Raw genomic sequence first — 14484 nt, forward strand, 5'->3', positions numbered from 1 at the left:
GAAGTTAAACTTCGTATTAAAAACTGAGATCGTATTTTCTTAAACAAATGGATAACTTGGTAGTCGTTTTACAAATTAAATAGTCGAAATAATTTTAGTTATACTTTCGAATTCCAAAGAACTCTACTATTATGGGTAAAATTTCGATTTTTTTTACTTTTTCTATTATTGAATGTGCCGCGTACAATCTACTTGGCTAGTATAATACCTACACACTCTGAAGTTATTTTATACTTACCGTGACAGTATAAATGAACATTTTTTCGAATATTCGTTTTTCAAGTTTACTGTATCAGCATAAAACCTTTATTTATTGATAATTTACATGTGTACATTTGTATTCAAATACAAACGTAAGTAACCTTCGTGACAGTCCACTGAGACCACTAAAGATTAGGCCCTTCGAAAGTCATCGAACTTACCAAAAACCTAAAGATTCACGTATTTAAATGCGTGACCAATGTAGGAAAGGTATTAAAATTTTTATAGTAGATGCCATCGTAAGGCAGAGCAGGTAAAAGTGGAAAACAAGTGGAAGGGTCTGTGACAGCAACGTCCTAGACAGGATCTCAGCATCTTAAGTCGTATCCGTTTTGTCGCATTCGAAGAAATTTAATGCTCATAATACAGAGAAAGGATAAAATAAAACTTAACGCTCTATACGATAATAAATTTGAAAGTTACTTTACGAGATAAAAGTGCTTAAGGTTACTTAAAAACAGAAAAAAAAAATGGAAAGTAAGTTACGATTAGGTACCAGTCGAATCTTTCCTCATAAAAATAGAAATAAATATCAAGCGCTACTAATAAAATATTTAAAGGTTTACTAAACAACTTTATAGTAGATAAGAAATCTGCTACAATTTCATGAATTTTACAACAAACCTTGGTAAGGTAGCTTAATATTATCTGTATCTGTTTATGTTTACAGTTTTCAAGTGCATTAAATTTTATTTTTAGTTTTTGAAGTTGAGTTCGTGAATTGTTGTGACACATGACACATGATTATAAACATAATTACAACTGAATTACCAGGTTTTAATAAGTTACTATTTATAATTTGTGTCAATTCTTTTCTATCGATTTTTTTAACAACTATATACTGTTGGATATTGGTCACTTATCATTGATCATGGAATATTCTTGATTATTTTCGAAAATTTCCCGTAAATTCCTTTGTTCGCGGTATAATTCATGTTTCTATAGCTTTTAGATAAAGGCCCAAGAACTATTGGGGGAAGGGAATCCACAATTTCCGTACTGTTTCTTTTAAAGATAAGGTAGGGATCTAAAATTATTAAAATTCTGCATACATAATACTTGAACAATCCCTTATTTGTTTTGTAAAATCCCTATTTATTCTGTTTGTCTCAGGTAACAAATTCACCTTTTAAGGATTAAGGATTTTTCCCCTTCTTATTAGATGTTCTAATTGTTTCTAATTATGACCTAGCAAAGCAATTGCTAATTTACGATAAGAAGTAATTTTATTTATGAGATTTGCACGCTTTCTAACGAAAATGTGAGAAATCATACAAAATAATGTAATATCGCAAAAACAATCGTGATACGGTTAGCATGTGTGCTTTGCTATTTTGGGCAACAATTAATGAAGAGCTTTTTTGGTTTTGGAATAGATTGCGAAGAAAGGAATCAACGGATACGCTATCGTACGCAACTTTAGATCCTCGACGCATTGACACGGATTTTGTAATATCCTGCACGAAAACACACATTCATAGAATATGTATACATTGATAGGTATGAATTGCGGTCGGTTGACGCCTTCGCTCCTTATAAGCATTGCCGTGTTTTTTTTTTGCGAAAAAGCCGCACGAATTAACAACGAAGTTTACGTAATACACATCGGCCATCGATGAGGCTGCTGAATGTTCATGCCATGCAAGGCTGCAGACCCAGTTGTTGGTCAGGCAGAAAAGCCGGAGAGCCCAGCAATGTAGAACTGACAAGACACCGGTAGGCAATGACCGCATCCAACAGGTTATTGAACCCCTGGCCCAACGAAAGACCGTCGACGTTTTCCTCACCTAGCATTCCATCCTAGACCGACAGACAACATTTTAGACTTAGGCCAATAGCTAACGAAGTACGTTGTAAGACTTAAAATCTACTAAAACCCTGGGCGAAAGCCCATTTATCTTCTCCATTCAAAAATGGGAAGTAAGGAAAAGGTATACCTAATCACAATAATAATGATAATAATGACGAATTAGCCTTCAAAAATCAGTAATTTTCAGCACATGTTTAATAGTTTGCAATTTATCAAAACCAATAAGTGTACGTTAAATTGGTACAGTATATTCTTTGGCATTAGCTCATCTTCATTTGAAAGTTGACCAGCAAAAACTGAAAACTAAGAGGAGTGGGGCATAGTAATAATATATGCAAGCTAACAAATGAAACTAATTGAAAGATCTTTCAATATGATGTTTACGTTACGTTAAGTAACCAACTGTAACCAGAACATAGCGATTTTCTGTTTCGTACATTCAAAAAAGGGCAATATCATCTCGTGAAAAATATGATGTGGTATAGGTAAATTCGTATAAACACCTTCAGGCATTCATACAAATAATAAAGCAATATGAGTTCAATAAATTTGAGGATGTTAGGCTTTGATCAAAAGATTTTGAGAGTTCGTTTAGTTTAGGTCAGTTTTCAAATAAGCAGAGACGTGGTTAAAGAAATATACTCCATACTTTCACCATTTTCCCTCGTGCGACATAAAAGGAAGAAATAGCTACAAAGAAATGTATAATTTCAAGAGTTAGTCCAACGAAAATAGATTTGTGTAACGACATCCTAATTTAACTTCTTGATTACTTCATTATGAACAACTTCATCTACAAAAAGCATTTAAACAGTATTTAGGTTTTACTAATATTTCTGCTTAAGAGTTCTGGACGGTGCAGCTTTTAATTTAACATTTACTGTAAATACGGCCCAATCCTTGATTTTGATCAAGATGCAATAAGTATTAGTTTAACAAATTTTTTCTAAATTTTATATACTTATTAGTATCAATTTGTTAAACGNACTGGTATGTAAGGGTAAAAAAGTAGGGAAAGGGCGAATATAAAGATAGGAGACGAAATATTAGAAGAAGTGGATGATTTTAGGTATCTAGGAAGTCAGATAAGTCAGGGCGGAAGGAGTAGTAGGGATATAAAGCAGAGGATAGCGCAGGGTCGTGTCGCCTTTTATAAAAAGAAGTCATTTCTATGCTGGCGAACGGTTAATTGTTAAAGGTGTACGTTTGGAGTGCGACGCTGTACGGGTACGAAACATGGACTGTGGGCCCTGCGGAAAAGAAAGCGTTCGAAATGTGGTGTTACAGGCGAGTGATGAGGATACCGTAGATAGAAAACGAAATGAAAAGGTATTAGAAAGAATAGGAGAACAGGGGACTCTATGGAAGTCAATAAAAGATAGGCGAGATAGGTTGGTAGGATACCTTCTCAGGCATGAAGGTCTAGTCAGAGACATATTAGAGGCAGAAACAGGAATTAAGAGGAGTAGAGGTAGATCTATATTAAATTATTGTTCGGAAATAGTTAAGGATGTAGGTTGTTCAAGTTTTGGGGAAATGCGAAGATTGGCTCAGGACAGGAATGAGTGTAAGTGCGTGTCCAACCAGTCTTAGGACTGACGACCTTATGATGATACGTATCTATATTGTACAATAGAATAAAATATGAGGTACATTTGTAAATTTTTCCGATCTGACAACACTGGTTCTGCTTGACCGAGTCCTTATTATTCCGTTATGCACTTCTTCACCAATCGATTCTTCTTCTGCTAAAGCTTCAAGGTAATGCTTTGATAGGTTCGTGAGTATCCACCTAATAAAGAGATAATTGTCTTACCAAATATCGCACGCTACGGTTTCCTGCGCAGTTGATCAACCTGCTTAATTTTAGTCGACATTTACATCGATCACGAAAATTTTCTCCGAAACTGAATCATTAGAATTTCGTTTATAAACAAGATAAAAATAGAAGTCTTAAAATATTGTGGCTTAAATCAAAAAAGTATTTGCATTTTGTATTTAGAAGAAGTTACAAAATTTGCTACAGGCAAAATCCTTTTTTATTAAATTTTTTGAAACAGTGAGCACAACAAGCAAAGTATATTCGTAGTGGAGGGTAAAAAGTTACCATCACATCGTTACTGTGGCTCAAAGTTCTCGTATATCCAATATGACTACTTAAAGGGTTGTGCGCAACTACTAAGGGATTATCTTACCAAAAGTTAATTCTATCTATCCTCAACAGTTGAATATTAAATTTCAACCACTTTCTTATTTGGATGACTACCTTTACCTCAAGCAGTTTGTCGTTTAAGTCATGGGAGAAATCCGTTTACAGGTTTTAGATATAGTCGTATGTATGCATACATTTATTAATGGTTTATAAAGGTTTTCCTACGATTAATATTGCTATTTTCTAAGTTGAAATTTCATGTATGTTTTAATTAATTGCAAAAGTTGCAAATCAATGTGTAAACATCACTACCGATTCAATTATCTTTACGGTTCTACAAAGATAAGTTTTACTTAAAATTTAAATAATACATTGACAAAAAATATATTCATTTTTTCTACGCATTAGTATTAAATTAAAAAGAAACGAATGACAGGGACGTAGAGACAGAATGGAACTGCATTAAAATGTTCCTAAAGTCAGCAGCTAGAGATAAATTAGGTCTTAAACGAAACGAAAGTAGAAAACCCTGGATAAGAAATAGGATTGTAGGACTAATAGAAGAAAGGTAGAAATATAAAAATAGGACAGACGAAGAAGGACAAACACTATAAAAGGATATATAGTGAGAAAAAATTAGAAAATGTAGGGCAGCTAATGAATAGTGGATTGATATAAAGTGTAAAAAACTAGACGAAAAGTTTGAAGTAGGTAAAACGAATGAGGCATATAATATAATTAAAAAGTATTCTAGAGAAGTAGGGTGCACTAGTAATAATATAAGTAACGAGGCAGGGGTCATTTTGATAATAGGAGAAGGCAGATAGGTGGAAATATTTAGAGAACCTACACGAAGGTCATTAGTTAGGAGATATATTAGAGAAGGAAGATAGTGTAGAGATAGATGAGCTAGGTAATCCCATAATGAGAGAATAGTTCGATGTAGCAATAAAAAACTTATAAGGTGCCAGGTGTAGGTGAGATACAGGGGGAAATACTAAAACCTGCAGGACAAGATGTTAGAGATCGTATTTTTAAGCTAGTTAGTCACATTTACGAGACGGGGAAAGTCCCAGAGGATTATAAACGGAACGTGATAGTAACTATACTTAGAAAGAGTGACGCGGATAGGTGCGAGACATTTAGAACAATTAGTCTAACTTCTCATGCAAAATCTTTACTAGAAGCATACAGAGAAAGACGAAAAAAAGGCAAAAGCACTATTTGGGGAATATAAGGATCTAGCAAGGAAGAGTTAGAGATAGCTTTAAATAAAATGGAAGCGGTATTGACAAAAAAGTGTTGTATGAAAATAAATAAAAGTAAACCAAAAATACTATTATGCAAGGGAAGAAAAAGTAACGAAAGAGCGAATATAAAGACAGGAGACGAAAAATTTGAAGTGGCTGATTTTCGATACTTAGGAAGTCAGATAAGTCAGGATGGAAAGATCAGTAGATATAGATAACACGGGATAGTGCAGGGTCGAGTCGCCTTCAATAAAAAGAAGTCACTTCTATGCTCGCGAACGGTTAATTTAGAAATTCGAAAAGGATTGTTAAAGATGAATGTCTGGAGTGTGACGCTGTACGAGTGCGAAACGATTGTGCGTTCGAAATGTGCTGTTACCGGCGATTAGGTTGCCGTGGAGAAAGAAGGATAGAAATGAAGAGGTATTAGAAAGAATAGGTGAACAGAGGACTCTATGGAAGTCAATAAGATGTAGGCGAAGTAGGTTGACACCTTCTCAGGCATGTAGGGCTAGTCAGAGACGTATTAGAAGTAAAAACAAGAGTTAAAAGGACTAGTTTTGGGGAAATGCAAAGATTAGCTCAGGATAGTAAAGAATGGAGGTGCGTGTCCCACCAATCTTTCTTCTTCTGACGACCTTACGTTGATGATAATTGTATAATTTGACAATTGCTTTAAACAGAAACAAGGGTGTCCGTAACGAAAAAGACAAAAATGGAAGCTAATTTTGATTAAAGAGTGAAAATTAGAAGTCAAAATTTAATATTATTATAAATCAAGGATATTTCTTTTAAGAAGATGTGAATGCTCATTACATGATAAATTACCTTCAAGTATAAACTTGTTACAAAATGATAAGGTACATAATGACATTACTATGGTGTAATTTAATGAGTAAAGAATTTTATTTCAATATTTTTAATTAATATTAGCTAATTAACGAAACTTGTTTTGAAAAACTTGACGTGATATATGTAAATTTTTCAACCTACAGTTGCAGAAACCAATAAAGATCCCTTTATTTACTTATTACTTTAGTTTTTCAGCCTATGTATTTCTATTATACGTATTACATGGGAAAAAATGTGGGAATATTCGTTTTCTCCGTGTTTATACGCACAAAACAACCTTGCTCGTGTCTCAATGGAATTGCTAATTTCGCCAAAGGTATCATCTTCTCTGCCAGTCGAATTCTGTAAAGTGGTCAGGTTGTTTTAGTTTTTCTTTTTGCATGATACGCAGAAAAGAAATGTTGGTTTACAAACTATGTACAATACGTACAAAAAATCTACCTAGGCTTTCTACATTTGTCTTCGACATAGCTAGGTTGCCAACACATTCTTTGCTAATGTAATATAGCTATAGATTAGATTATTTTGAAAAGAAGAAGATAGTGTGGTGATAGAAATAATAAAAACAAGAAAAGAATTACGTATTCCAAATTCACCACAATAATTTTAAACTCACTTTTACTCCCGTGAGCCTACGTTTTTTAAAACAGTTGTGGTTAATTTGGGGTAAGTTTTTGCTTGTTTCTATTTTTTCTTGTTTTTATTTTATTTTTATTAGTTTTTATTGGTTCTGTTTGTTACTTCATATGAGTAGCATGACAGATTTATTAAGCAAATTGGTACAACTGATCAATATTCCTCAAAATACGCACCTTTTGCCTCGATACATTTTTTTAGGCGACTTTTTCATGCCGCGAAAGCGTCAGCGTAGGTCAGTTACGGAATGTCCGTAATAAGGTCTGCCGTGACATTGTGTTGGATGTTCTCGATGGAGTAACTAAGACCTTTCAGGGCTGCTTTCACGCAGGGTAAGAGAAAAAAGTCCGCAGAGGACAAATCCGGACTATACGGAGGCTGGCGGGATCACCGGAATGTTGATCAAGGCCGACCAGGTAATCGTTCGCAACGAAAGCGGTGTGGCAAAAGGCGCGTTGTCGTGATGAAGCTTCCGACTGTCTTTGATCTAACTTTGCTTGTGCGGTACCGCTCTTTTTAGCTTTTCCAGAACATCCAGATAGTAGGCATCATTCACGGACTCTCCAGACGGGACAAATTCGTAGAGAATGATCTCCTTTGCTCCAAAAAGGACGATGAACATTATCTTTGTCTTGTATTTGGACAAACACGAATCTCCCAAAACATATTGATAATTAACGTTTCCGTAGAAAATGTGTCCAACCGGAAGCAGAACTTAATCGTATAACGTTGTTTTGTCGAACTCTCCATCTCGCTGTGACACGATTACAAAAACACTTTCTTCCGCTCTGGGTGCTCAGAGCCAAACAAATGTCTGAAAGCTTAGCCCCGCACCGCCTTCCCTGGCCGGTAGAGTGCGCGCCGATCTAAGCTCGCGTCAAAAAATAGAGCTCATTACTTATGGAGCGGACCTTGTATATATATACATACATACAGAGGAGTATATTAGGTATTGCAGATTAATTGCTGAACACATTAAAGCAATTTGTCTTAAAATTAAATTTAGCAAGTTAGCGATTTGTTCTCAGACATATCGCCTCAAAATTATGTTGGTTGCGTCATCATAATCATGAAAATTGCACGACCATTATGTCCCATATACCGGCGTATATAGTTTTACGAAAAATTCGAGGATGAAGTTCGTTAGCCTCTTTTAGAAGTTACAAGGATCTATAATTCTTTTTTCCAGCACTGTTCATCACCAGAACGAAGCCAATTAAGCGCCCATTTCGCCAGTGGTACGGGTACGGAGAGCAGTATGAAGAAACCCGACGTGGCCTAATGGCCATTGCTGGCGAAATCTCTCTTGCGGAAAGAACGGGTAACACAACACAAAAAGCTCGCTCTTAATAAAAGCTCACTAATAACGTTCACATCATCATGTAGTTAACCTCATCGAAAACCCTAACTACTTGATTTGTATGTATGTATGTGTGGAATACACGTGTAGTATTAATCATAGAAGCGAACATCCTATGATCATTTTTTACTAAAGGAATTTATTACCGACACATCTCCGCAATTACTTTATACAGATGTTTATTTATAATTATTTAAATTGAATACATCGAAAAAAATATGAATTTCTATAACAAACTGGCTTCGTTCGCAGAAATTAATATTGTTTCTTCATAAAACCTTTTAACTCCCAATTCACCCTTACAACGTTTTAATTTTATGTAATGTCGTCATCTTAGATTTCAAATACAAACGTAGCAACATTTCATCCTTAAGGGTTGATTTTTAAAAATTGCCAAAACACGTATTTGCTTTATTTCGACAATGAGCAACCTTCGAGTAAATCCGAGTACAAATAAAATATACTCCATGGAAACGTTGCTACCACTTTTCATTTGAATAATAATATCAAACAGCATATATACCAAGTTTCGAGTAAATTCAACTATAAATAAAGTATGTCCCAAACGAAAATTGCAACACCTTTTTACCCCCCTTCCTTTGGAGGTTGAATTTTTTAAGATGTCAAGATAGGTCTTTCAGAAATTAAATGAGTGACCATTAAGACCAAGTTTCAAGTAAATCTGACCACAAATAATATATGTTTCATTTAAACACTGCAACTCCTCTTCACCACTCATCTCCCCCAACAAAGATTAAATTTTTTAACCAGTTTCAAGTAAATCGGACCAAAGACAAACTTGCAATCTTTGCAAACCCCTTTCAGCTTCCTAAAGAGGTGGAATTTTGTAAAATGTTGAAATAGGTAGATATGTATGTCACTAATTTTATATGAAAAAGCATAAAAACCAAGTTTCAGGTATATCTGACTATAAATAAAACACCATACTTAACCATAGCCAACATTTCGTTTTCCTGTCAGTTACGTTTTGTCATTCCATGTTAGCTGCGTTTTCTTATAGCACGTTTTAAAAAGTATCCTATGTCCGTTTCCTGGTTTTCCACCAATTTTCAGCCAAATCAGTTCAGCCGTTCTTGAGTTATAAATAGTGTAACTAAAACGACTTTCTTTTATATATATAGATTAAAAACAAATCCTTGTAAATGTTGTAACAATTCACAGCAGTATAATTGCCAATAATGATTGAATATTGAAGACACTGAGAATTATAAATGCAATTATTTATTATTCATAATAAAATTAATTTGTGTGTTATATCTATAAGTCAATTTTGGGAGCCCAAATAGTAATATTTTTTTCTACTTCTTTTATTAGTAAAATCCACTCTGTTTGAACTTACAATTTATAAGTTGACTCAAAAGTTTGGGCGGCAAAGCTGCCAGTTTATACAGTTTTTAATGTTATTAATTTAGTGATTAGCTAGCAGTTCAATTAAAGTGCCGGATTCTAATGAAATATTGCAATGGACACAGTTTTTGCCTCTTGAGATGAAGTTAAACTTCGTATTAAAAACTGAGATCGTATTTTCTTAAACAAATGGATAACTTGGTAGTCGTTTTACAAATTAAATAGTCGAAATAATTTTAGTTATACTTTCGAATTCCAAAGAACTCTACTATTATGGGTAAAATTTCGATTTTTTTTACTTTTTCTATTATTGAATGTGCCGCGTACAATCTACTTGGCTAGTATAATACCTACACACTCTGAAGTTATTTTATACTTACCGTGACAGTATAAATGAACATTTTTTCGAATATTCGTTTTTCAAGTTTACTGTATCAGCATAAAACCTTTATTTATTGATAATTTACATGTGTACATTTGTATTCAAATACAAACGTAAGTAACCTTCGTGACAGTCCACTGAGACCACTAAAGATTAGGCCCTTCGAAAGTCATCGAACTTACCAAAAACCTAAAGATTCACGTATTTAAATGCGTGACCAATGTAGGAAAGGTATTAAAATTTTTATAGTAGATGCCATCGTAAGGCAGAGCAGGTAAAAGTGGAAAACAAGTGGAAGGGTCTGTGACAGCAACGTCCTAGACAGGATCTCAGCATCTTAAGTCGTATCCGTTTTGTCGCATTCGAAGAAATTTAATGCTCATAATACAGAGAAAGGATAAAATAAAACTTAACGCTCTATACGATAATAAATTTGAAAGTTACTTTACGAGATAAAAGTGCTTAAGGTTACTTAAAAACAGAAAAAAAAAATGGAAAGTAAGTTACGATTAGGTACCAGTCGAATCTTTCCTCATAAAAATAGAAATAAATATCAAGCGCTACTAATAAAATATTTAAAGGTTTACTAAACAACTTTATAGTAGATAAGAAATCTGCTACAATTTCATGAATTTTACAACAAACCTTGGTAAGGTAGCTTAATATTATCTGTATCTGTTTATGTTTACAGTTTTCAAGTGCATTAAATTTTATTTTTAGTTTTTGAAGTTGAGTTCGTGAATTGTTGTGACACATGACACATGATTATAAACATAATTACAACTGAATTACCAGGTTTTAATAAGTTACTATTTATAATTTGTGTCAATTCTTTTCTATCGATTTTTTTAACAACTATATACTGTTGGATATTGGTCACTTATCATTGATCATGGAATATTCTTGATTATTTTCGAAAATTTCCCGTAAATTCCTTTGTTCGCGGTATAATTCATGTTTCTATAGCTTTTAGATAAAGGCCCAAGAACTATTGGGGGAAGGGAATCCACAATTTCCGTACTGTTTCTTTTAAAGATAAGGTAGGGATCTAAAATTATTAAAATTCTGCATACATAATACTTGAACAATCCCTTATTTGTTTTGTAAAATCCCTATTTATTCTGTTTGTCTCAGGTAACAAATTCACCTTTTAAGGATTAAGGATTTTTCCCCTTCTTATTAGATGTTCTAATTGTTTCTAATTATGACCTAGCAAAGCAATTGCTAATTTACGATAAGAAGTAATTTTATTTATGAGATTTGCACGCTTTCTAACGAAAATGTGAGAAATCATACAAAATAATGTAATATCGCAAAAACAATCGTGATACGGTTAGCATGTGTGCTTTGCTATTTTGGGCAACAATTAATGAAGAGCTTTTTTGGTTTTGGAATAGATTGCGAAGAAAGGAATCAACGGATACGCTATCGTACGCAACTTTAGATCCTCGACGCATTGACACGGATTTTGTAATATCCTGCACGAAAACACACATTCATAGAATATGTATACATTGATAGGTATGAATTGCGGTCGGTTGACGCCTTCGCTCCTTATAAGCATTGCCGTGTTTTTTTTTTGCGAAAAAGCCGCACGAATTAACAACGAAGTTTACGTAATACACATCGGCCATCGATGAGGCTGCTGAATGTTCATGCCATGCAAGGCTGCAGACCCAGTTGTTGGTCAGGCAGAAAAGCCGGAGAGCCCAGCAATGTAGAACTGACAAGACACCGGTAGGCAATGACCGCATCCAACAGGTTATTGAACCCCTGGCCCAACGAAAGACCGTCGACGTTTTCCTCACCTAGCATTCCATCCTAGACCGACAGACAACATTTTAGACTTAGGCCAATAGCTAACGAAGTACGTTGTAAGACTTAAAATCTACTAAAACCCTGGGCGAAAGCCCATTTATCTTCTCCATTCAAAAATGGGAAGTAAGGAAAAGGTATACCTAATCACAATAATAATGATAATAATGACGAATTAGCCTTCAAAAATCAGTAATTTTCAGCACATGTTTAATAGTTTGCAATTTATCAAAACCAATAAGTGTACGTTAAATTGGTACAGTATATTCTTTGGCATTAGCTCATCTTCATTTGAAAGTTGACCAGCAAAAACTGAAAACTAAGAGGAGTGGGGCATAGTAATAATATATGCAAGCTAACAAATGAAACTAATTGAAAGATCTTTCAATATGATGTTTACGTTACGTTAAGTAACCAACTGTAACCAGAACATAGCGATTTTCTGTTTCGTACATTCAAAAAAGGGCAATATCATCTCGTGAAAAATATGATGTGGTATAGGTAAATTCGTATAAACACCTTCAGGCATTCATACAAATAATAAAGCAATATGAGTTCAATAAATTTGAGGATGTTAGGCTTTGATCAAAAGATTTTGAGAGTTCGTTTAGTTTAGGTCAGTTTTCAAATAAGCAGAGACGTGGTTAAAGAAATATACTCCATACTTTCACCATTTTCCCTCGTGCGACATAAAAGGAAGAAATAGCTACAAAGAAATGTATAATTTCAAGAGTTAGTCCAACGAAAATAGATTTGTGTAACGACATCCTAATTTAACTTCTTGATTACTTCATTATGAACAACTTCATCTACAAAAAGCATTTAAACAGTATTTAGGTTTTACTAATATTTCTGCTTAAGAGTTCTGGACGGTGCAGCTTTTAATTTAACATTTACTGTAAATACGGCCCAATCCTTGATTTTGATCAAGATGCAATAAGTATTAGTTTAACAAATTTTTTCTAAATTTTATATACTTATTAGTATCAATTTGTTAAACGATGCTGAACTAACTATGGNTATATATATAGACTCTGTATTTACTGATGAACGTAATTATTATTGTACAATATCATTTCATGATTCTGTAATTAGTTTCTTTTGAATTATATTGTAGACTCACAATTCAAAATTTCGAGTGAAATTTTGTTGAACCTACAGTTTCACTTCTTTAAATTATGAATTACCATCGATTTTGGATCAGTTACTTTGTAGTTATAAAGAAATATTTAAGACCAGTATGTGTTTTAACGAATTGACGCTCCTTATCACCAATACGTAACGCCACTGCTTTCAATTCAGAGAATAAGTGGCTAAATGGAAACAATTGCTCCTTGGCCTTTAATTTGAAGGAAGAAGAACATTATTTGTAAATATAACCTAACTATTTTTCAATCAAATTAAGTGGAAACGCCGAGTTTATTATTAAGTGAAAATATAAAACAATTACTGTTTTCATTGTGTTATGTCTAACATTAAAAGACTGTCTCTGGCAAGCTTTTGAAAACCAACAAGAGAGGTATGGAAGATTTCGAATGGAATGTATCAAACGAAATACACTTACTAGAAGCAATGGTCGGACATAAACCAGTTGGTTAGTTGGTTTTTAACTACTCTCAGTTAAAAGTATAATATATAAATTTTAGGAATAAATAAACACTTTCAAATGGCAGTTATCTGGGAGAAATTAACAACAAATCTAAACAGAGATATACCTAGTGAAAAAATTTGGTCTCATTTGGATGTTCTTTACAATTTAGAAGCATTGGATGACATGGAGATAGTTCCTTTTCCTAATAATGAAGTAGATTTTTATTTACCTGATGCAGAATATGGAGTTTTAAAGGCAAAAAAAGAAGAAAAATCAGAGGAAAGAAAAAGTCTACAGAAAGGTAGAGAAACTCCAAAAATGATAAAGGAAACTAAAAGGGATGACAAAACAGGTGGAAAGGTGTTCAAAGAAGCTCAAAGAAGGGACAGCAGAGATAGCGGAAAGGATTTCAAAACTGCTTTTTCTGGAAAAAAAGAAATTAAAAAAGATGTAGATAAATCAAAATCAGTTAAAAGTAGATCTTCTCTTAGTACACATTCAAGAGATGAAGGTAAAAGCTATAAAAGTAAAGCTGATGATACTCCAAGAACAGCTAAACGTCCAACTAGGGGAAGCCTTAAACCTGATGATTCTGGTAGTAGTGGAAAGGCCAGTCCTATCAATACAACACCTGGAGGGACTAAAAGACGTCGAACTTGATACTTTACTGACTGAGTGACTATTATTAAACACTTCCTTTATATTTTTATTAATGATACAGACTGTTTAATACAAATGATATTTAGGTTTTTAAGACAAACGAATACAGTTAGTTATATAACTTGCATTGGTATATTTTGACTAATGAACCATATATAGAGTAATTTTGTAATAAATATTTGTTTAGGATTTATACTAATAGTTTAATTAGTGGATACTTCTTGTAAATAAATTATAGTTATTCTGTTAATTTAATAAAAATCTTAAGCATTTAATAAAACAATTCATCCAGGGGTAATTAAGGTAATTAAATTTCTCAGAAAAAGTCCAAGATACACATTGAAAAG

General features: G+C 33.5%; 2 protein-coding genes across 3 annotated transcripts in view; both read left to right on the forward strand.

The window, feature by feature from the left end:
- The window catches only part of LOC108733988, a 57464-nt gene extending 46273 nt beyond the window's left edge, over positions 1-11191 (forward strand). The window contains exons 4-5 of one of the 2 annotated variants that reach the window (XM_018465358.2): positions 8151-8282; positions 11038-11191. In XM_018465358.2, the coding sequence (XP_018320860.1) occupies positions 8151-8282; positions 11038-11048 (143 nt within the window). In that variant the 3' untranslated portion in view covers positions 11049-11191. Of the gene's footprint in view, positions 1-8150; positions 8403-11037 lie in introns of those variants that run through there. The other variant, XM_018465357.1, reaches the window with a different exon arrangement.
- A 1943-nt stretch (positions 11192-13134) lies between these two features.
- LOC108733986 (MRG/MORF4L-binding protein) lies at positions 13135-14363 on the forward strand. Its single transcript, XM_018465356.2, has 2 exons — positions 13135-13480; positions 13533-14363. Exons 1-2 carry the CDS (start codon positions 13408-13410, stop codon positions 14135-14137), a joined length of 678 nt encoding a protein of 225 aa, XP_018320858.1. The 5' UTR covers positions 13135-13407; the 3' UTR covers positions 14138-14363.
- The last annotated feature ends 121 nt before the right edge of the window (positions 14364-14484 follow it).

This window comes from Agrilus planipennis, unplaced genomic scaffold (assembly GCF_000699045.2).
Source record: "Agrilus planipennis isolate EAB-ADULT unplaced genomic scaffold, Apla_2.0 scaffold36, whole genome shotgun sequence".
In the NCBI taxonomy this organism is placed as follows: domain Eukaryota; kingdom Metazoa; phylum Arthropoda; class Insecta; order Coleoptera; family Buprestidae; genus Agrilus; species Agrilus planipennis.

What these genes read in the sequence shown, in the direction of transcription:
- LOC108733986 (XM_018465356.2), top strand. Translation starts at nt 13,408, where the DNA reads ATGGAAGATTTCGAATGGAATGTATCAAACGAAATACACTTACTAGAA. An exon ending in GGTCGGACATAAACCAGTTG is followed by an intron (nt 13,481 to 13,532) that starts GTTAGTTGGTTT and finishes TATAAATTTTAG; the next exon opens with GAATAAATAAACACTTTCAA.